This window comes from Aquarana catesbeiana, linkage group LG02, assembly GCF_042186555.1.
Source record: "Aquarana catesbeiana isolate 2022-GZ linkage group LG02, ASM4218655v1, whole genome shotgun sequence".
NCBI lineage: Eukaryota > Metazoa > Chordata > Amphibia > Anura > Ranidae > Aquarana > Aquarana catesbeiana.
The window spans coordinates 99655796-99678085 of NC_133325.1; the positions used below are offsets into that span (position 1 = coordinate 99655796).

Consider the following 22290-nt stretch of genomic DNA (forward strand, 5'->3'; position numbering starts at 1 on the left):
GTAGTCATGGGAGAGACTACCTCAGCCTGGGTTCCCACCAGGACACATCCCAATGTGTTTTTCTTTGTCCCCCGGAGCTTAAACATGGGGACCACTGGATGTGCAGATACCTGTTAACAGCAGTGGCTCTTTTCAGCCCATCACTTAGGTGAACAGGCTGAGCAGCTGACAAAAACTGGAACATCTGAGATTCTGGCTGTAGCTATTCATGGTATATTTGCCATTCCATGGCCATTTAGAACATATGAATGAGATCTAAAGCCTGGTTCACACAGTAAGAAAAAAAACTAGGGAGCTTAGGAGGAGCTCGCTGTACTAATAAGTACACTACCGCACCACAACTGAGTGCATTGTGTTCTATTCAGTTGAATGGGGATAATTTTTGCTGCGCTGCATTGCAAAGCCTCATGGCCCCACTCTGCTATCACATGTTTTTACCGTACCTCCCCCAACATAAAAGTGTAAATTATGCCTTTAAGTTTGAAAGACCTGAACCCCCCCCCAGGAAAAAAAATTATCTACGGCCCTGGTTCCAGATGCTGTTAAACAGTGTTCAGTGGGATTTAGAAACCAAAGCCTCCTTTAAGAAGGAAATCCTCGGGGGGCGTGGCCAAGATGGCGGACTGAGCGGACATCTACTCTGAGCTCTCCTGGAGTGTGATCCGCTAATCTGATCCCTACTGCTTTATTACGTGGTCTAGAACATCCCTGAGTTATCTGGATGCCTTCCAGGACTCCGAGCTATCAAAAGAGGGGTAAGAAATTGAAGTTCCCCCCCGAATATTCCGGAGGAGGAGAGCCCGACATCCCGCTCCATAAGATCCCCTGCGCGCCATAGCAACATGGCGTCGCAGACTGAACACGAGGCAGGCCCTGCTGATACTCCACCGGGACTGGTGGACCTTATGGAGGCTATAAACTCCTGCCAATCGGCCGTCGCCTCCTGCCAGACTACCCTAGCCTCTAAGATAGAGGAGGTTCAGCTAAATGTAGGTATCATAAGACAGGACTTGGATAAGATCAGGTCGTGGGTCTCGGAGACTGAGAGGCGGATAGGGGAAGCGGAAGACACGATCACGGATCATGGTGCCTCCATCCGCACTCTTCAGACGAAGGTTAGAGCCCTGGAGTATCGTGCGGAAGATGCGGAAAACCGCAGCAGGAGGAACAATCTTAGGATTGTGGGGCTCCCAGAAGGAGCGGAGGGGCGCTCCCCGGCCCTGTTTGCGGAGGAACTTTTGCAATCCTTGTTACCAGCAGCTCAGCTCTCCCCATACTTTGTGGTGGAAAGAGCCCACCGGGTGCCCCCCCGACCGGGACCTGAGGGCTCACCCCCACGTACTTTCATTCTCCGCCTGCTAAATTTTCGGGACAGGGATGAACTACTCAGGGCCTCCAGAGCCGCAGGTGAGCTCCCTTATAAAAATGTGCGACTTCTGCTGTTCCCGGACTATACCATTGAAACTCAGAGACAGCGTCGTTCTATGAAGATGATGCCCCTGCTTAGTCAGGAGAAGAACGAAACGATTCCACTATTGTTCTCCTTAACAATCACTCCACTAGCTCTGGGACAAGATCTCACACACCTACTCCACTGATTTTAGGGGTGTTGTGATGGTTCGCCCTGGTTGCACGACCTCAACTTAAGTTACCAGTTACCTGTTCTGGGGTTATGGGACTCATGTGCTCCTCAATGTTCCGGGGGGTGCGGGGTGGGGGGTGGGGGGGGGTTTGTTTTTGGGAAACAAGAGCTGTTTAGTGGCTTTAATCTTTTTTTATTTTCAGGTTGCGGTTGGTCTAATGTGCTATGTTACGTGTCCACCTCACGCACATTCCTTATGCAGGGGTGTATTGTATGATGTTGGGGAGCGCGTCTCCGGTGACCTCGGATGGGTTTTTTTGTCCCCTCCGGGGAGCTGGAGCCGTGCTTCCTTACTAGAGGGAGTGTGCTTTAGTGTTAATTTTGTTCCTTTTATTTTACTTGCATCTGTGTCATGCCGGATTGCTTAGTGGTATCATGTAATGTGCGGGGATTAAACTCGGCGGTGAAAAGATCCCTTGTACTTAATTACCTACGTAAACTCCACCCACAGGTGGTGATCTTACAGGAGACGCATCTTGTTGGTTCCCGCACTCTTGGTTTAAAGAGGGCATGGGTTGGCTCCCACTATCATGCGTCATATTCAAACTATGCCAGGGGAAATAGTGTGCTAGTTCAGAGAACCCTACAATTCCAATTGTTAAGCGTTCACCTTGACCCCGGAGGTAGATATATTATCCTACACTCTTTGATTGAAGAGACCCCCAATGTCATCATAGGAATTTATCCCCCCCCCCCAGCAGACGTAGGCCTACTTCATATTTTGATGCAACAAATCACACTGTTCAGAGTTAACAATGTCCTATTTATAGGAGACTTTAATATGACTATAGATGGGGGATTGGATAGGATGCAGAATACTGGCTCCCAGCAACAGGACCTTGCCCGTTGGGCATCTACCTTCCACATGATAGACCTCTGGAGACACTTTCATCCCTCTGATAGGGTGTTCACCTGCCTCTCCACTACGCACCGAACTATGTCCCGCATAGACCTGGCCTTTGCCTCCCCCGAACTTCTGCGGAGGGTGGTCTCTGCAGAGATCCTCCCACAAGGTATCTCAGATTATGCCCCTGTCTCAGTAACTATCCGACTTGCTCCTGTGGTGGGTGAGCAGATATGGAGACTATCTAAGTTCTGGATTGCGGACCCGGAGATCCAGGAAGAACTTCAGGAGGCATTATGTGGATTTTGGATAAACAACGCTGAATCCGCTGGGCACATGGTACAATGGGATGCTTTTAAGGCTTGGTTGAGGGGTGAATACATGACTCGTATATCTGCTAAAAAAAGACAGTCTGTGCAGTCTCTGAGGTTGCTGGAGGAACGTTCTAGGGAGAAGGAGGCGGAATTTGTGCGTTATCCCGATCAGACTCATTATGTTCACTGGCAGGATGTCTTGAGGGAGCTGTCTCTCTGTAGGGTTGAACTTACCAAGAAATCAATGTTAGATAGTGCACAGCGTGTATTCGAATACGGAGATAAAAATGGTAGGCTGTTGGCCTGGCTCGCCAGGGGACAGCATACCATTGCTCGCATTGGTAGACTGAAAGACTTAAGTGGCAGACTTCTAACAGCCCCGGCAGATATCAGTGCGAGGTTTCTGGAATTCTACCAGACTTTGTATTCCTCTAGAGCAGCCTTTGATTACTCACAATTGACCCAATATTTAGACCAGGTGCCCCTTCCTTCTCTGACACCAGAAAAAAGTGCTGAGTTAGACCAGGATATTTCCTTGGAGGAGGTACAAGACGCCCTTGGATCTATGCAGCAAGGGAAGGCCCCAGGGCCAGATGGAATTCCTATTGAATTCTATTCTGTATATCAGGAGTTCCTGGCGCCTAGGTTTAGGTCACTGATGCAGCAGTCTGTCACTTTGGATGCACTACCGGACTCTTTCTCTGAGGCGATTGTGGTGTTGGTGCCCAAACCCGGCAGGGACCCTGAAGAATGTGCCTCTTACCAGCCTATTTCTCTTATTAACGCTGATGCCAAACTTCTGGCTAAAATTCTGGCCAGGTGGATTGGCAAAGTGATAGAAGACCTTGTTCATATAGATCAAACTGGGTTTATGCCGGGGAAGGGTACCGACATCAACATACGCCGACTTTTCCTAAACCTGGCTGCCACTCATGATAATGCAGGCACAAGAGTCATAGCCTCTCTCGATGCGGAGAAGGCTTTTGACTCCATTGAGTGGGAGTATCTATGGGAGGTATTGAGAAGGTTTGGGATGGGCCCCAAACTTCTTCACTGGCTGGGTTTGTTGTATAGGGCTCCTAGAGCTAGAATCAGGGTAAATGATTCCCTTTCGGATGCCTTTCTCCTCCAGAGGGGAACCAGGCAAGGTTGCCCATTGTCCCCCAGTCTGTTTGCCCTGGCTCTTGAGCCACTGGCAACACTGGTTTGTGACTCTCGTCGTATTGGGGGACTCCGTGTTGGCCCTCTGGAGGAGAAGATATCCCTTTATGCGGACAACGCCCTCCTATATTTGCAAGATGCGGACTCTTCACTGCAGGCGGCCCTTGAAATTTTTGCTGAGTTTGGACGTTTTTCGGGGATCCGTATCAATTGGTCGAAGTCTGTGCTTTTCTCCCTGGACGTGCAGGCCAGGGACTTGAAGGAACAGCCTGTTTTGAGGTGGGTGGAGGAATTTACATACTTAGGCATTAAAATATCGCGCGATCTACGGTCTTACCGAAGACTTAATCTTCAACCTATACTCTCACGCTTAAGAGACCACTGTATCAAATGGACTAATCTCCCTCTTAACTTGCTAGGACGCATAAACGTTTTAAAGATGATTTATTTACCTAAGCTCAACTATTTCTTTCGAAACTGCCCTGTATGGTTATCCCAGTCCTTCTTCAAGGAGATAGATGCCTGCATTGGATCCTTCCTGTGGAGAGGATCCTCCCCTCGGATAGCTAGATCGACCCTTCAACTCCCTATCAGTTGTGGAGGTTTGGCCCTACCTAATTGGTTGGTGTACTATTGGGCGGCCATGTTGGTAACAGTCAGATGGTGGTTTGAACAATCTAAGGCAAATGCTGCAGTCTGCCTGGAGGCGGCGGTAGTGGGCTCCTTAAAGGAGCTTGGAAATTTGGTATATCGGGGAGCCTCATCTAGCCCTGCCCTTCTAGGTCCCACTAAGGCCACTTTACGAATATGGGGGGTGGCTAGGAAACGTTTTTTAGCCCCAGATAAATGGTCTCCCTACTGCCCGTTATGGGGAAATCCGGGCCTCCCACATTTTAGAACAATTCCTGACCCACAATTATGGGCCCGTTATGGGGTTAAGGTGCTGGGGGATATTGTCTCCTCCGGGGTCCTGATTTCTTTCCAGGACCTGAGAGGGAGGCATGGCCTTCCTATGGGGATGCTGTTTCGCTACTATCAAATGAGACACGCTTTCTGGGCTCAATTTCAGACACCGCCTATCCTTGTGGTGGATGCGGTGGAAGGACTCCTAGCTCAGGAAACCCTTCAGAAACCTCTCTCAGCACTATACCTGACGCTGCTGCGAGGGGACTCTAAAAAAATAGACGTATTGTGGGATAAATGGAAGGGTGATATCCCATCTCTGGACAGGGAGACTTGGGAGGAATGTTTTGAGGATAATTACCAACTAGTGATATCATCCAGAGATAAATTGACTCAGACCAAGTTCATACATAGAATTTACTTTACGCCTCAGAGACTGCACAGAATTTACCCGCAGAGATCCCCAAATTGCCCAAGATGCCAATCCACAGACAGCACCTATATACATATGTTTTGGACATGTCCTAGACTATCTCGATATTGGTCTGATATCTTTGATTTTCTGGACATACGTCTTCAGCTGCAGTTACCTAGGACGGCAGAGTTGGCCCTACTGGGCATACAGGACGATGACCAAAGACCTAGGTATACTAAGCTCCTGCTTTCCTTATTACTCTTCTATGCAAAAAAAGAGATATTGCTGAAGTGGACCTCCCCCCTCCCACCCACAATGGGATCTTGGATGGCCTCGGTTAATGCCGTTCTACCAATGTACAAGTTAACATATATGAATAGAGGATGTCCCCAAAAATTTGAGAAGGTGTGGAGGCACATCACGGATCTTGTGGACAGATTACTGGGAGGGGCTGGGGAAGACCCGGCTGTCATGGTGCACGTTGGCACCAATGACAAAGTCATAGGCAGATGGAGTGTCCTAAAGAACGATTTTAGGGACTTAGGAGCTAAATTGAGGAAAAGGACTTCCAAGGTAGTATTCTCAGGAATATTACCGGTACATCGAGCCACACCAGAAAGGAAGAGGGAGATTAGGGAAGTAAACAAGTGGCTGAAGAGCTGGTGTAGTAAGGAGGGGTTTGGGTTCTTGAAGGACTGGGCCGACTTCTCAGTCGGTAACCGGTACTATAGAAAGGACGGACTGCACCTAAATGAGGAGGGTGCAGATCTGCTGGGAATGAATATGGCCAAAAAGTTAGAGGGGTTTTTAAACTAGGCGATGGGGGGGAGGGTCCAGAGGCAGAGATAGCCAGCGCGGAAGATATTCCAGAGGGTAGTATTGGGGGCATTAGTGGCAGGTTAACCAAAGCACAAAAACACAAGGTGAGTATAGTAGCAAGTCCTAGTTGCAATCTCGAAACACCCAATACGAGGACAATATGCGACCGGTCTAAACTATGTGGCATGTTCACCAATGCCAGGAGCATGGCAGACAAGATGGGTGAACTAGAGATACTGTTGTACGAGGAGGATTTGGATTTTGTGGGAATTTCAGAGACCTGGTTCAACAGCTCTCATGATTGGCTGGCAAACATTCAAGGGTATACCCTTTACCGCAAGGATAGGGAGGGTAAAAAAAGGGGAGGGGTATGCCTATATATCAAGAATAATGTACAAGTGAATGTGAGAGATGAAATCACTAAGGGCGCTAGGGAGGAGGTGGAATCCTTATGGATAGAGCTCCAAAGGGATGAAGCTAAGGGGAAAAATAATACTGGGAGTATGCTATAGGCCCCCTAACCTGAGGGAGGAAGTGGAGACGGATCTCCTATCACAAATTGGATTAGCAGCAAGGATGAGAAGTGTTATCATAATGGGGGATTTTAATTATCCAGACATAGACTGGGTGGAGGGAACCGCGCATTCATTTAAGGCTCGCCAATTCCTTAATGTCTTGCAGGACAATTTTATGGGTCAGATGGTAGACGCACCAACTAGAAATAAAACATTACTGGATCTACTGATTACCAACAATACAGACCTGATCACGGATGTGGAAATACGGGGCAATTTAGGTAACAGCGATCACAGGTCAATTAGTTTCAGTATAAATCACACAAATAGGAAACATAAAGGGAATACAAAGACACTGAATTCAAAAGAGCCAACTTCCCTAAACTACAAACCTTGCTAAAAGGCATAAACTGGGATAAAATATTAGGAACAAAGAATACGGAGGAGAGATGGGTTTGCTTTAAGAGCATTTTAAATAAGGGTATTAGCCAATGTATCCCATTGGGTAATAAATTTAAAAGAGCGAACAAAAGTCCTGGATGGCTTAACTCCAATGTAAAAATGCATATAAAAGCAAAGCAGAAGGCCTTCAAAAAATACAAGGTTGAGGGATCATCCTCAGCATTCAGACTTTATAAAGAATGCAACAGGAAATGTAAGGGTGCAATTAGGACGGCTAAGATAGAACATGAAAGACACATAGCGGAGGAGAGCAAAAAAAATCCCAAGAAATTCTTTAACCACTTGACGACCGCCTCACGCCGATTTACGTCGGCAAGGTGGCACGGACAGGCAAAATCACGTACATGTACGTGATTTGCCTTCCGCGGGTGGGGGGTCCGATCGGACCCCCCCCCGGTGCCCGAGGCGGTCGTCTTTTCTCCCACGGCGATCGGAGATGAGGGGGAGGCCATCCGTTCGTGGCCCCCCCCTCGCGATCGCCGCCGGCCAAAGAGAACATTCCTTTGCTGCTGTATGCTAAACAGCAGCAAAGGAAATGATGTCATCTCTCCTCGGCTCGGTAATTTCCGTTCCGGCCCGAGGAGAGAAGACAAGTGAGTGAGTGCACAACACACACACACACAGTAGAACATGCCAGGCACACAAAACACCCCGATCCCCCCCCCGATCGCCCCCCCGATCCCCCCCCAATCACCCCCCCCCCCCTGTCACAAACTGACACCAGCAGTTTTTTTTTTTTTTTTCTGATTACTGTATTGGTGTCAGTTTGTGACAGTTACAGTGTTGGGACAGTTACTGTTACCCCCCTTTAGGTCTAGGATACCCCCCTAACCCCCCCTAATAAAGTTTTAACCCCTTGATCACCCCCTGTCACCAGTGTCACTAAGCGATCATTTTTCTGATCGCTGTATTAGTGTCGCTGGTGACGCTAGTTAGTGAGGTAAATATTTAGGTTCGCCGTCAGCGCTTTATAGCGACAGGGACCCCCATATACTATCTAATAAATGTTTTAACCCCTTGATTGCCCCCTAGTTAACCCTTTCACCACTGATCACTGATCTATACTAGCGTCCCCAGCAGTTTAGGGTTCCCAAAAACGCAGTGTTAGTGGGATCAGCCCAGATACCTGCTAGCACCTGCGTTTTGTCCCTCCGCCCGGCCCACCCAAGTGCAGTATCGATCGATCACTGTCACTTACAAAACACTAAACGCATAACTGCAGCGTTCGCAGAGTCAGGCCTGATCCCTGCGATCGCTAACAGTTTTTTTTGGTAGCATTTTGGTGAGCTGGCAAGCACCAGCCCCAGGCTGCGCCAGATTAGCGCCAGTACCACTGACACCCACGCACGTACCATACACCTCCCTTAGTGGTATAGTATCTGAACGGATCAATATCTGGTCCGATCAGATCTATACTAGCGTCCCCAGCAGTTTAGGGTTCCCAAAAACGCAGTGTTAGCGGGATCAGCCCAAATACCTGCTAGCACCTGCGTTGTGCCCCTCCGCCCAGCCCAGCCCAGCCCAGTCCACCCAAGTGCAGTATCGATCGATCACTGTCACTTACAAGGCACTAAACGCATAACTGCAGCGTTCGCAGAGTCAGGCCTAATCCCTGCGATCGCTAACAGTTTTTTTGGTAGCATTTTGGTGAACTAGCAAGCACCGGCCCCAGGCAGCGTCAGGTTAGCGCCAGTACCGCTAACACCCACGCACGCAGCATACGCCTCCTTTAGTGGTATAGTATCTGAACGGATCAATATCTGATCCGATCAGATCTATACTAGCGTCCCCAGCAGTTTAGGGTTCCCAAAAACGCAGTGTTAGCGGGATCAGCCCAGATACCTGCTAGCACCTGCGTTTTGCCCCTCCGCCCGGCCCAGCCCAGCCCACCCAAGTGCAGTATCGATCGATCACTGTCACTTACAAAACACTAAACGCATAACTGCAGCGTTTGCAGAGTCAGGCCTGATCCCTGCGATCGCTAACAGTTTTTTTGGAAGCTTTTTATTGAACTGGCAAGCACCAGCGGCCTAGTACACCCCGGTCGTAGTCAAACCAGCGCTGCAGTAACACTTGGTGACGTGGCGAGTCCCATAAGTGCAGTTCAAGCTGGTGAGGTGGCAAGCACAAGTAGTGTCCCGCTGCCACCAAAAAGACAAACACAGGCCCGTCATGCCCATAGTGCCCTTCCTGCTGCATTCGCCAATCCTAATTGGGAACACACCGCTTCTGCAGCGCCCGTACTTCCCCCATTCACATCCCCAACCAAATGCAGTCGGCTGCATGAGAGGCATTTTTATGTCCTCCCGAGTACCCCTACCCAACGAACCCCCCCAAAAAGATGTTGTGTCTGCAGCAAGCGCGGATATAGGCGTGACACCCGCTATTATTGTCCCTCCTGTCCTGACAATCCTGGTCTTTGCATTGGTGAATGTTTTGAACGCTACCATGCACTAGTTATTAGCGTAGGGTACAGCATTGCACAGACTAGGTATACTTTCACAGGGTCTCCCAAGATGCCATCGCATTTTGAGAGACCCGAACCTGGAACCGGTTACAGTTATAAAAGTTAGTTACAAAAAAAGTGTAAAAAAAAAAATATATATATAAAATACAAAAAAATAGTTGTCGTTTTATTGTTCTCTCTCTCTATTCTCTCTCTCTATTGTTCTGCTCTTTTTTTACTGTATTCTATTCTGCAATGTTTTATTGTTATTGTTATTGTTATTATGTTTTATCATGTTTGTTTTTCAGGTATGTAATTATTTATACTTTACTGTTTACTGTGCTTTATTGTTAACCATTGTTAACCATTTTTTTGTCTTCAGGTACGCCATTCACGACTTTGAATGGTTATACCAGAATGATGCCTGCAGGTTTAGGTATCATCTTGGTATCATTCTTTTCAGCCAGCGGTCGGCTTTCATGTAAAAGCAATCCTAGTGGCTAATTAGCCTCTAGACTGCTTTTACAAGCCGTGGGAGGGAATGCCCCCCCCCCCACACCGTCTTCCGTGTTTTTCTCTGGCTCTCCTGTCTCAACAGGGAACCTGAGAATGCAGCCGGTGATTCAGCCAGCTGACCATAGAGCTGATCAGAGACCAGAGTGGCTCCAAACATCTCTATGGCCTAAGAAACCGGAAGCTACGATCATTTTATGACTTAGATTTCGCCGGATGTAAATAGCGCCATTGGGAAATTGGGGAAGCATTTTATCACACTGATCTTGGTGTCATCAGATGCTTTGAGGGCAGAGGAGAGATCTAGGGTCTAATAGACCCCAATTTTTTCAAAAAAGAGTACCTGTCACTACCTATTGCTATCATAGGGGATATTTGCATTCCCCGAGATAACAATAAAAATGATAAAAAAAAAAAAAAAAAATGAAAGGAACAGTTTAAAAATAAGATAAAAAAGCAAAAAAATAATAAAGAAAAAAAAAAAAAAAAAAAAAAAAAAGCACCCCTGTCGCCCCCTGCTCTCGCGCTAAGGCGAACGCAAACGGCGGTCTGTCGTCAAACGTAAACAGCAATTGCACCATGCATGTGAGGTATCGCCGCGAAGGTCAGATCGAGGGCAGTAATTTTTGCAGTAGACCTCCTCTGTAAATCTAAAGTGGTAACCTGTAAAGGCTTTTAAAGGCTTTTAAAAATGCATTTATTTTGTTGCCACTGCACGTTTGTGCGCAATTTTAAAGCATGTCATGTTTGGTATCCATGTACTCGGCCTAAGATCATCTTTTTTATTTCATCAAACATTTGGGCAATATAGTGTGTTTTAGTGCATTAAAATTTAAAAAAGTGTGTTTTTTCCCCAAAAAATGCGTTTGAAAAATCGCTGCGCAAATACTGTGTGAAAAAAAAAAATGAAACACCCACCATTTTAATCTGTAGGGCATTTGCTTTAAAAAAATATATAATGTTTGGGGGTTCAAAGTAATTTTTTTGCAAAAAAAAATAACTTTTTCATGTAAACAATGAGTGTCAGAAAGGGCTTTGTCTTTGTGTGGTTAGAAGAGTTGGTGATGTGTGACATAAGCTTCTAAATGTTGTGCATAAAATGCCAGGACAGTTCAAAACCCCCCCAAATGACCCCATTTTGGAAAGTAGACACCCCAAGCTATTTGCTGAGAGGCATGTCGAGTCCATGGAATATTTTATATTGCGACACAAGTTGCGGGAAAGAGACAAATTTTTTTTTTTTTTTTTTTTTTTTTTTGCACAAAGTTGTCACTAAATGATATATTGCTCAAACATGCCATGGGAATATGTGAAATTACACCCCAAAATACATTCTGCTGCTTCTCCTGAGTACGGGGATACCACATGTGTGAGACTTTTTGGGAGCCTAGCCGCGTACGGGACCCCGAAAACCAAGCACCGCCTTCAGGCTTTCTAAGGGCGTGAATTTTTGATTTCACTCTTCACTGCCTATCACAGTTTCGGAGGCCATGGAAAGCCCAGGTGGCACAAAACCCCCCCAAATGACCCCATTTTGGAAAGTAGACACCCAAAGCTATTTGCTGAGAGGTATAGTGAGTATTTTGCAGACCTCACTTTTTGTCACAAAGTTTTGAAAATTGAAAAAAGAAAAAAAAAAAAGTTTTTTCTTGTCTTTCTTCATTTTCAAAAACAAATGAGAGCTGCAAAATACTCACCATGCCTCTCAGCAAATAGCTTGGGGTGTCTACTTTCCAAAATGGGGTCATTTGGGGGGGGGGTTTGTGCCACCTGGGCATTCCATGGCCTCCGAAACTGTGATAGGCAGTGAAGAGTGAAATCAAAAATTTTCACCCTTGGAAATCCTGAAGGCGGTGCTTGGTTTTCGGGGCCCCGTACGCGGCTAGGCTCCCAAAAAGTCCCACACATGTGGTATCCCCATACTCAGGAGAAGCAGCTAAATGTATTTTGGGGTGCAATTCCACATATGCCCATGCCCTGTGTGAGCAATATATCATTTAGTGACAACTTTGTGCAAAAAAAAAAAAAAAAAAAAAAAGTGTCACTTTCCCGCAACTTGTGTCAAAATATAAAATATTCCATGGACTCAATATGCCTCTCAGCAAATAGCTTGGGGTGTCTACTTTCCAAAATGGGGTCATTTGGGGGGGTTTTGTGCCACCTGGGCATTCCATGGCCTCTGAAACTGTGATAGGCAGTGAAGAGTGAAATCAAAAATTTACACCCTTAGAAATCCTGAAGGCGGTGCTTGGTTTTCGGGGCCCCGTACGCGGCTAAGCTCCCAAAAAGTCCCACACATGTGGTATCCCCATACTCAGGAGAAGCAGCTGAATGTATTTTGGGGTGCAATTCCACATAGGCCCATGGCCTGTGTGAGCAATATATCATTTAGTGACAACTTTTTGTAAATATTTTTTTTTTTTTTTTTCTTTGTCATTATTCAATCACTATTCAATCACTATTCAATGGGTTCAACATGCCTCTCAGCAATTTCCTTGGGGTGTCTACTTTCCAAAATGGGGTCATTTGGGGGGGGGTTTGTACTGCCCTGCCATTTTAGCACCTCAAGAAATGACATAGGCAGTCATAAACTAAAAGCTGTGTAAATTACAGAAAATGTACCCTAGTTTGTAGACGCTATAACTTTTGCGCAAACCAATAAATATATGCTTATTGACATTTTTTTTACCAAAGACATGTGGCCGAATACATTTTGGCCAAAATGTATGACTAAAATTTAGTTTATTGGATTTTTTTTATAACAAAAAGTAGAAAATATCATTTTTTTTCAAAATTTTCGGTCTTTTTCCGTTTATAGCGCAAAAAATAAAAACTGCAGAGGTGATCAAATACCATCAAAAGAAAGCTCTATTTGTGGGAAGAAAAGGACGCAAATTTCGTTTAGGTACAGCATTGCATGACCGCGCAATTAGCAGTTAAAGCGACGCAGTGCCAAATTGGAAAAAGACCTCTGGTCCTTAGGCAGCATAATGGTCCGGGGCTCAAGTGGTTAAGTATGTAAACAGTAAAAAAGGGAGGACAGACCATATTGGCCCCATAAAGAATAAGGAAGGACATCTGGTTACAAAGGATGGGGAGATGGCAAAGGTATTGAATTTATTCTTCTCCTCAGTCTTCACAAGTGAATCAGGGGGCTTCAGTAACCAAAACTGCAGTGTTTATCCTCATGACACAACACAGGAAGCACCTCCATGGTTAACAGAGGACGGAATTAAAATTAGACTTGAGAAACTTAACATTAATAAATCACCGGGACCAGATGGCTTGCATCCAAGGGTACTTAGGGAACTCAGTCAAGTGATTGCCAGACCGTTGTTCCTAATTTTTACAGATAGTCTACTGACTGGAATGGTACCAGCTGATTGGAGAAAAGCCAATGTAGCACCAATATTTAAAAAGGGCCCAAAATACATCCCTGGGAATTACAGACCAGTTAGCCTAACATCAATAGTATGTAAACTCTTGGAGGGGATGATAAGGGACTATATACAAGATTTTAGTAATAAGAACGGTATCATTAGCAGTAATCAGCATGGATTCATGAAGAATCGCTCTTGCCAAACCAATCTATTAACCTTCTATGAAGAGGTGAGTTGCCATCTAGATAAAGGAAGGCCCGTAGACGTGGTGTATCTGGATTTTGCAAAAGCATTTGACACAGTTCCCCATAAATGTTTACTGTACAAGATAAGGTCCATTGGCATGGACCATAGGGTGAGTACATGGATTGAAAACTGGCTACAAGGGCGAGTTCAGAGGGTGGTGATAAATGGAGAGTACTCGGAATGGTCAGGGGTGGGTAGTGGGGTTCCCCAGGGTTCTGTGCTGGGACCAATCCTATTTAATTTGTTCATAAACGATCTAGAGGATGGGATAAAGAGTTCAATCTCTGTATTTGCAGACGATACTAAACTAAGCAGGGCAATAACTTCTCCGCAGGACGTGGAAACCTTGCAAAAAGACTGAACAAATTAATGGGGGTGGGCGACTACATGGCAAATGAGGTTCAATGTAGAAAAATGTAAAATAATGCATTTGGGTGGCAAAAATATGAATGCAATCTATACACTGGGGGGAGAACCTCTGGGGGAATCTAGGATGGAAAAGGACCTGGGGGTCCTAGTAGATGATCGGCTCAGCAATGGCATGCAATGCCAAGCTGCTGCTAACAAAGCAAACAGAATATTGGCATGCATTAAAAGGGGGATCAACTCCAGAGATAAAACGATAATTCTCCCGCTCTACAAGACTCTGGTCCGGCCGCACCTAGAGTATGCGGTCCAGTTCTGGGCACCAGTCCTCAGGAAGGATGTACTGGAAATGGAGCGAGTACAAAGAAGGGCAACAAAGCTAATAAAGGGTCTGGAGGATCTTAGTTATGAGGAAAGGTTGCAAGCACTGAACTTATTCTCTCTGGAGAAGAGACGCTTGAGAGGGGATATGATTTCAATTTACAAATACCGGACTGGTGACCCCACAATAGGGTTAAAACTTTTTCGCAGAAGAGAGTTTAACAAGACTCGTGGCCACTCATTAAAATTAGAAGAAAAGAGGTTTAACCTTAAACTACGTAGAGGGTTCTTTACTGTAAGAGCGGCAAGGATGTGGAATTCCCTTCCACAGGCGGTGGTCTCAGCGGGGAGCATTGATAGCTTCAAGAAACTATTAGATAAGCACCTGAATGACCGCAACATACAGGGATATACAATGTAATACTGACACATAATCACACACATAGGTTGGACTTGATGGACTTGTGTCTTTTTTCAACCTCACCTACTATGAGGCCATGGTCTGATCCTATGTAAATCACACTATCATGTAGGTACATCTACGCATCTGTTCCCTACATGTTGCAGATGTCTAGACTTGTCCTGGTGGGGGCCGCTGGCTGCCCCCTCCCCCCTTCCTTTTGCACTATTGAATACGGGTGAAAAGAACACTGCCTACGATTTAGTTGGGATTAGATCTGAGATCTTCCATTATGTATGTTATATACTGTGCACTGCCAATGTATTACTGTTCTCTCATGACTGTATCCACTGCAATATTTCATGCCTTGTAAATGCAATGTGAACCACTTCTTCCTTCAATAAAGACCAACCTTGTTGTTAAAAAAAAAAAAAAAAAAGAAAGAAGGAAATCCTCCATATCTTAGAATGCGGAAATCATTTTTGCACTGTGATCTATAATTTCACAATGATGTTTACTTTTGGCAATTAAAGTGGCCATGGAAATTGTTTGATTTTATCCTGCTATTCATACAACCATTATTGTAATTGTTTAGTGGTGTGCACTGGGGCATTGTCATTCTGGAATATGGGAACATTATAACAGGACAATGTTTACACCAAAGGTATGTAAAATGTCCTCATACTTCTTGGGCATTATATGGATAAAGGATAATAGTCATACCTACAAACCCCCATAAAATGACTGTTCCTGTCATTATAGATCCCCCTTCACATGTAACAGATAGCAACAGACACTGGGGGTAATTTATCAAAACTGGAGCAGCCAGAATATGGAGCAGATGTGCATGCCATGGCATCCGATGCTACTTTTAATTTTCAAAGCTTAACTATATAAGCTGAAGATAGAAGCTGATTGGTTGCCATGCACAGATTCTGGCTGCTCCAGTTTTAATAAATTCAGCTCATTGTGCATTACATAGTTAATCTGGTTGAAAAAAGACATAAGTCCATCCAGTTCTCCAAAGGTAAATCCAACCTTGACATATTAAACACTATTCATCAGATTAGATTACTTTTTCCGCCTTATTTATCTCTCTCAATTGTAAAGCAGGAGCTCTTAAATCATTTCAGGAATTGAAGGAGGAATATGATATACCAAGTCAGTCTTTTTACAAATATGTACAAGTTATACATGCCCTGGGTATACAATTTAGAGAAAGGCCCTTGGAGTGGAGTGATATGGCAAGTCTTAGCAAAGTAATTAAAGCAAATTCGTCTAAAGGACTATTTTCAGTTGTTTATGACAATATATATGTGCGTTGGTGAAAAAGGGGGACGTGAAGCTTCCTTGTAGGAGCTGATGGGAGGAGGATCTGGGAAATATAGCAGAGGGGAAGTGGAAACCAATATTGGAGTCAGGTCCGTTAGTCTCCCTATCTTCATCACCGGCAATATCCCATTTGTTGCTGCTGCACAGAGTGAATTGTACCCCCCCCCCCAATTATTTTTTTTAGTTGGAGACCCGGTGCTAAATGCCCACATTGTAGAGCCTCAGAAGGAGATCTTCTCCATATGATATGGAGGTGCCCAAAAGGTAAATAGATATTGGAGGGAGGTTATCTGTACTATAAATTAAGTCTTAGTCTAGACCCAATGGTATGTATACTAGGGTATATGGAGGAAGACAATAATGCAAAGGGCAGAAGAATGGCAATACTCATGTGTTTGTTTTTAGCACGACAATTGATCCCAAGGAAATGGCTGGCAAAGGAACCCATTTACTGGTGTGGAATGGGAGAGAGAGGTAAACGATACAATAAGAAAAGAAAAATTGGTCTACACCAAAAGGGAAGCACAAAGGTGTATAGGAGGAAGTGGGGACCCTGGATAGACAGAAAATTGCCTCATCACACCTCCACATTCCCCTTCTGCATGTCCTGGCTTCTTCCTACCGTCCCTACTCCTCTACCGCATGTCCTGGCCTCATTATACCTTCCACACTCCTCTACCACATGTCCTGGCCTCATTATACCTTCCAAACTCCTCTCCCACATGCCCTGGTCTCATTAACTTCCATACTTCTCTCCCACATGTCCTGGCCTCATCATACCTTCCACACTCCTTTCCCACATGTACTGGTCTCATTAACTTCCATACCTCTCTCCCACATGTCCTGGCCTCATCATACCTTCCACACTCCTTTCCCACATGTCCTGGCCTCATTAACTTCCATACTCCTCTCCTGCATTTCCTGGCATTATCACACATTCCGCACTTCTTCTGCACATACTGACTCATCATAACCTCCACACTTCTCTGGCCCTGTTACCCCTAATTTTCACACTTTTGCCTGAATAAGAGCCCATTAATAGCTCACTAAAACAACATTTCATTCATTTTTCAATTCTTGAGGCAATTAGTAGCCATTCAGACTTCACGTCTCACTACTCTACTTACAGTAAACTGAAATGTGATTGGTTGCAACAAGTTATTATAATTTACATATTATCACTGTTCCTAGTAATGCCTTACTAAATAAAACCAAATATGTGCAATCCATACCATCTCCAGGGTCAATGATCTCCACCGTTGTCACTTCTGGAAACTCCAAGGCCGCCATGACAGGCTCTGACAGTGCTATCTGGAAGGTTTCAGACTGTTCATACTCTCCATCAGTTAGGATGCGCACTCTCCATGTTGCTGTGGTCTGACCCGGATTAAACTGGACTTGTTTCTGAGCCTTTCCTCTGAAGTCTTTGTCCTTCTCTGCTGTGCCATCCACGGTGCCAATACCTGGAGAAGAAATGCACATTGCAAAATGTCAAACGTCTGCCTGATTTGTTGTGAATGCAATATATAATTTACCAATAACCCAGTAGTAATTAAATCTAAACACCAGGCAGATATAAAAGACACAAATTAATGTAGCTCAGTATTCAACAGCAAATTATTAAAAGGTATTTTTTAAATGTAACTAGTGTAAGTACTTGAGTTTGGCTTGATTTTAGCCACTTTTAATCCCTTTTAATGCAGCAATTAGTCTGGGTAAAACTGAGATCCAATCAGAGTCAGAGGAGCCATGCAAATATGCTGAAAAGGAGCAAGCTGAGAGGATAAGAAAATACAGTAATCAGAGGGATAACCCTATCAGTCTCCCACTGCTCCTTAAAGGGTAACTCCATTGTTGCTGAAAAAAACAATTTCCTCTGGGTGATCAATGTACACTGCAAGGATTTTAACAAACTTTGTTGCAGAGTTTGTTAAAATCCTGTTTCTGCTTTGCAGAGTGATTCTGAATGGGAGTGATTTTTTTCATTATTAATCAGCTCATGCATTTCCAAAGTTCTAATGAGGAAAGCTAACAGATCTGCTCCCCTTTAAAAGTGTTTAACCCTTTGGGAGTAATCTTAACAAAAATGCAATTTCTGCTGCAGAGGATTCCTAAAATCAGATTTACAGTGAGGGAAAAAAGTATTTGATCCCCTGCTGATTTTGTATGTTTGCCCACTGACAAAGAAATGATCAGTCTATAATTTTGATGATAGGTTTATTTTAACAGTGAGAGACAGAATAGCAGCAAAAAAATCCAGAAAAAAAGCATTTAAAAAAAGTTGTAAATTGATTTGCATTTTAATGAGTGAAATAAGTATTTGACCTCTTCACAAAACATGACTTAGTACTTGGTGTCAAAACCCTTGTTGCCAATCACAGAGGTTAGATGTTTTTTGTAGTTGGCCACCAGGTTTGCACACATCTCAGGAGGGATTTTGTCCCACTCCTCTTTGCAGATCCTCTCCAAGTCATTAAAATTTTGCGGCTGACATTTGGTACCTTGGACCTTTAGCTCCCTCCACATATTTTCTTTGGGATTAAGGTCTGGAGAATGGCTAGGTCACACCAGGACCTTAATGTACTTCTTCTTGAGCCACTCCTTTGTTGCCTTGGCCGTGTGTGCTTTCTTGAGCAGGGGGACCTGGTGACCGCTGCAGGATTTCAGTCCCTCGTGGCATAGTGCGTTACCAATTGTTTTCTTGGTGACTATGGTCCCAGCTGCCTTGAGATCATTGACAAGATTCTCCTGTATTGTTCTGGGCTGATTCCTCACCATTCTCATGATCATTGACACTCCACGAGGTGAGATCTTGCATGGAGCTCCAGACAGAGGGAGATTAACAGTTATTTTGTGTTTCTTCCATTTGCAAATAATCACACCAACTGTTGTCATCCTCTCACCAAGCTACTTGCTGATGGTCTTGTAACCCATTCCAGCCTTGTGTAGGTCTACAATCTTGTCCCTGACATCCTTGGACAGCTCTTTGATCTTGCCCATGGTGGAGAGATTGGAATCTGATTGATCCACTGCTTCTGTGGACAGGTAACAAGCTGAGATTAGGAGCACTCCCTTTAAGAGAGTGCTCCTAATCTCAGCTTGTTACCTGTTGTCACGTACCAGACGGTAGAGCCTGATATGCAGGGAGCGGCCTCTCTTACTCCTCTGATTCTGGCCCCCTGATAGAGCAGACAGGAGGCAGACAAAAGAAGAGTGACAATTTTGAAAAAAACATAATATCTTTTACTTTTTGCTATAATAAATATTCCACATTTTTTATCAAAAAAATGTTTTTAATCAGTTTAGGCCGATATGTATTCTTCTACATATTTTTGGTAAAAAAAAATCGCAATAAGCGTATATTGATTGGTTTGCGCAACAGTTATTGCGTCCACAAAATAGGGGATAGTTTTATGGCATTTTTATTATTATTTTTTTTTTTACTAGTAATGGTGGCGATCTGCGATTTTTATCGGGACTGCGACATTATGGCGTACACATCAGACACTTTTGACACATTTTTGAAACCACTGACAATTATACAGCAATCAGTGCTATAAAAATGCACTGATTACTGTGTAAATGTCACTGGCAGGGAAGGGGTTAACACTAGGGGGCGATCAAGGGGTTAATTGTGTTCCCTATGTGTGTGTTCTAACTGTGGAGGGAGTGGGACTGACTAGGAGGAGACAGAGATCGGTGTTCATACATAGTATGAACATACGATCTGTCTCCTCTCCCCTGAAAGAACCAGAATCTGTGTGTTTACACACACAGATCCCTGTTCTCGCTCTGCCACGAGCGATCGCGGGAGCCTGGCGGTCATTGCGCCCGCCGGGCACTTGCATCGGGGTTGGGCACACGCGCGCCTAGTGGCCAAAAGGCGAAGCGACGTAACATAACGTTGTTTCACCAAGCCGTGCCAAACTGCGGCAGCTGGTCGGCAAGCGGTTAAAGCATGACATGTTAGGTATCTTATTATTATCTTCATTTATTAGCAGGTGAATGCGGCCCTCTATGCATTCACATACATTCCAGCCCTTAAGTGGAAAAAGGTTGCTGACCCATGGCTTAGTGAATGGAGGTGATCCATTAATGTGCAAACAAATTATTTTTTTCTAATTTTGTTAAGAGTAAAGTTAAGATAAAATCTCCTTGCAAAGTAAACAGCATATTTTTCTATTTAAATCAATCCCATAGAATTGAGTTTCCAGAGGGCCACTAGAGACCTAGATATAAAATTTCAGCTCACCAACAAACCAGCCAATATGCCCCCCACTAAGCCAGATTAAATGTAAATTGGCTATATTTTTGTCCCAATCTTTCACACACTGCCAGTTGCAGAGCTTCATGGATTAGCTATAAAGCTATTGAATTACAATAGGGATCCTTATAGATGTGCGGAAACGGCTTATGTCAGAATATACTGCCACTATCACCCAGACAGCAGTAAAGCATCTGTCATATCTGGATTACACTGCATAAGCTGAACTGGTATACACTATAATACTACAGACACAATACATTTACTTTAAAGGCTTCAAAAAAGCTGTCTGAAACATGCTGGAAGGTTTACCTTGACATTTTACAAATGCTTTGTAAAATCTTGCTATACACACCACTTTTATTCAAACTGAAGCCTTTGGCGTTCATTTCCCAAAGGCAAACAGGCTGTTCACTTTGGAAGGGGAATTTCCCCAGAGCTTAGTGAATGAGGTGAAGCTCTGCTGACTTTCATCATCCAATTATCTGCAATTAAAAATAATTTATTTATTTCTCCTGGTAAGTGATTGGGTATTTTTTGCAAAGTTTATTTTAACCACATTCACTAAGCTTTGGGGAAAATTCCCTTGCAAAGTGAACAGCCTGTTTACCTTTAATAAATAAACCTCATGTGTACAATGCCTTACTTTTTGCTCTAAATAAGCCGGAGGGCCAGGGCTGCACTGCCTTGTGACTTGCCTGTCTTGTGGATCCCCCTGCAGGGGACTAGGTTCTTAAATCTGCACCCCCTTACACCTGCTGTCCAGGCCCCCCTGTGTGTCCGCTCCTCCCTTGCAGAGCTGCCAGCTTCCCTCATCTCCTTTCCCACCAGCAGCTGCTGAGGGCACACAGGGGGATCGTTTCAGGATCGACAGCAGGGGGGGCGGTAAATAGGTCCTATTTACCAGCCCCTTCCTTTGCTGAATAAACACGGTGAGCGATAGGTATGGATTGTTCCTGGGGTCCATTCATATCGGAAACACTGTAAACTGTAAACTGCTTCAATGTGTGAATGAACTGGAAGCCGCTCAGCGCAGAGCACTTCCCAGTCATCCACTGTTACTTTACCAAGTAACTATTGACCTGTTAGTTTAACTTCTGTAGTCGGGCAGATACTGGAGAGTCTAATAAAAGACCACATAGACGAGTTCTTGTTGGAAAAAAATATTTTAACCATTTTAGCCCCGGAAGATTTTAGCCCCTTCCTGAACAGAGCACTTTTTGCGATTCAGCACGGCGTCGCTTTAACTGACAATTGCGCAGTCGTGCGACATTGTACCCAAACAAGATTGAAGTCCTTTTTTTCCCACAAATAGAGCTTTCTTTTGGTGTTATTTGATCTCCTCTGCGGTTTTTATTTTTTGCGCTATAAACAAAAAAGGAGCTACAATTTTGAAAAAAAAACAGTATTTTTTAGTTTTTCTATAATAAATATCCCGGAAAAAATATATATATAGAAAAAAATGTTTCCTCAATTTAGGCCGATATGTATTCTTCTGCATATTTTTGGTAAAAAAAAAATCGCAATAAGCATATATTGATTGGTTTGCGCAACATTTATAGCATCTACAAAATAGGGTATAGTTTTATGGCATTTTTTATTTTTAATTATTTTTTTTTTAATTGTAATGGCGGCGATCTGCGATTTTTATCGGGACTGCGACATTATGGCGGACACATCGGACATTTGTGACACATTTTTGGGACCACTGTCATTTATACAGCAAACAGTGATATACAAATTCATTGATTCCTGTGTAAATGACACTGGCAGTGAAGGGGTTAACCACTAGGGGGCAGTGAAGGGTTAAATGTGTCCTAGGGAGTGATTCTAACTGAGTGGGGGCTGGGCTTGAACACACAGGACAGTGATCACTGCTCTCGATCACAGAGAGCAGTAGATCACTGTCCTGTCACTAGGCAGAATGGGGAATGCTTTGTTTACATT

At 44.3% G+C, this 22290-nt stretch overlaps 1 protein-coding gene across 1 annotated transcript in view; it reads right to left on the reverse strand.

The window, feature by feature from the left end:
- The window catches only part of FREM2 (FRAS1 related extracellular matrix 2), a 293022-nt gene that overhangs the window by 152843 nt on the left and 117889 nt on the right, over positions 1–22290 (reverse strand). The window contains exon 4 of the mRNA XM_073613282.1: positions 17312–17542. Within this exon, the coding sequence (XP_073469383.1) occupies positions 17312–17542 (231 nt within the window). The remainder of the gene's footprint in view (positions 1–17311; positions 17543–22290) is intronic.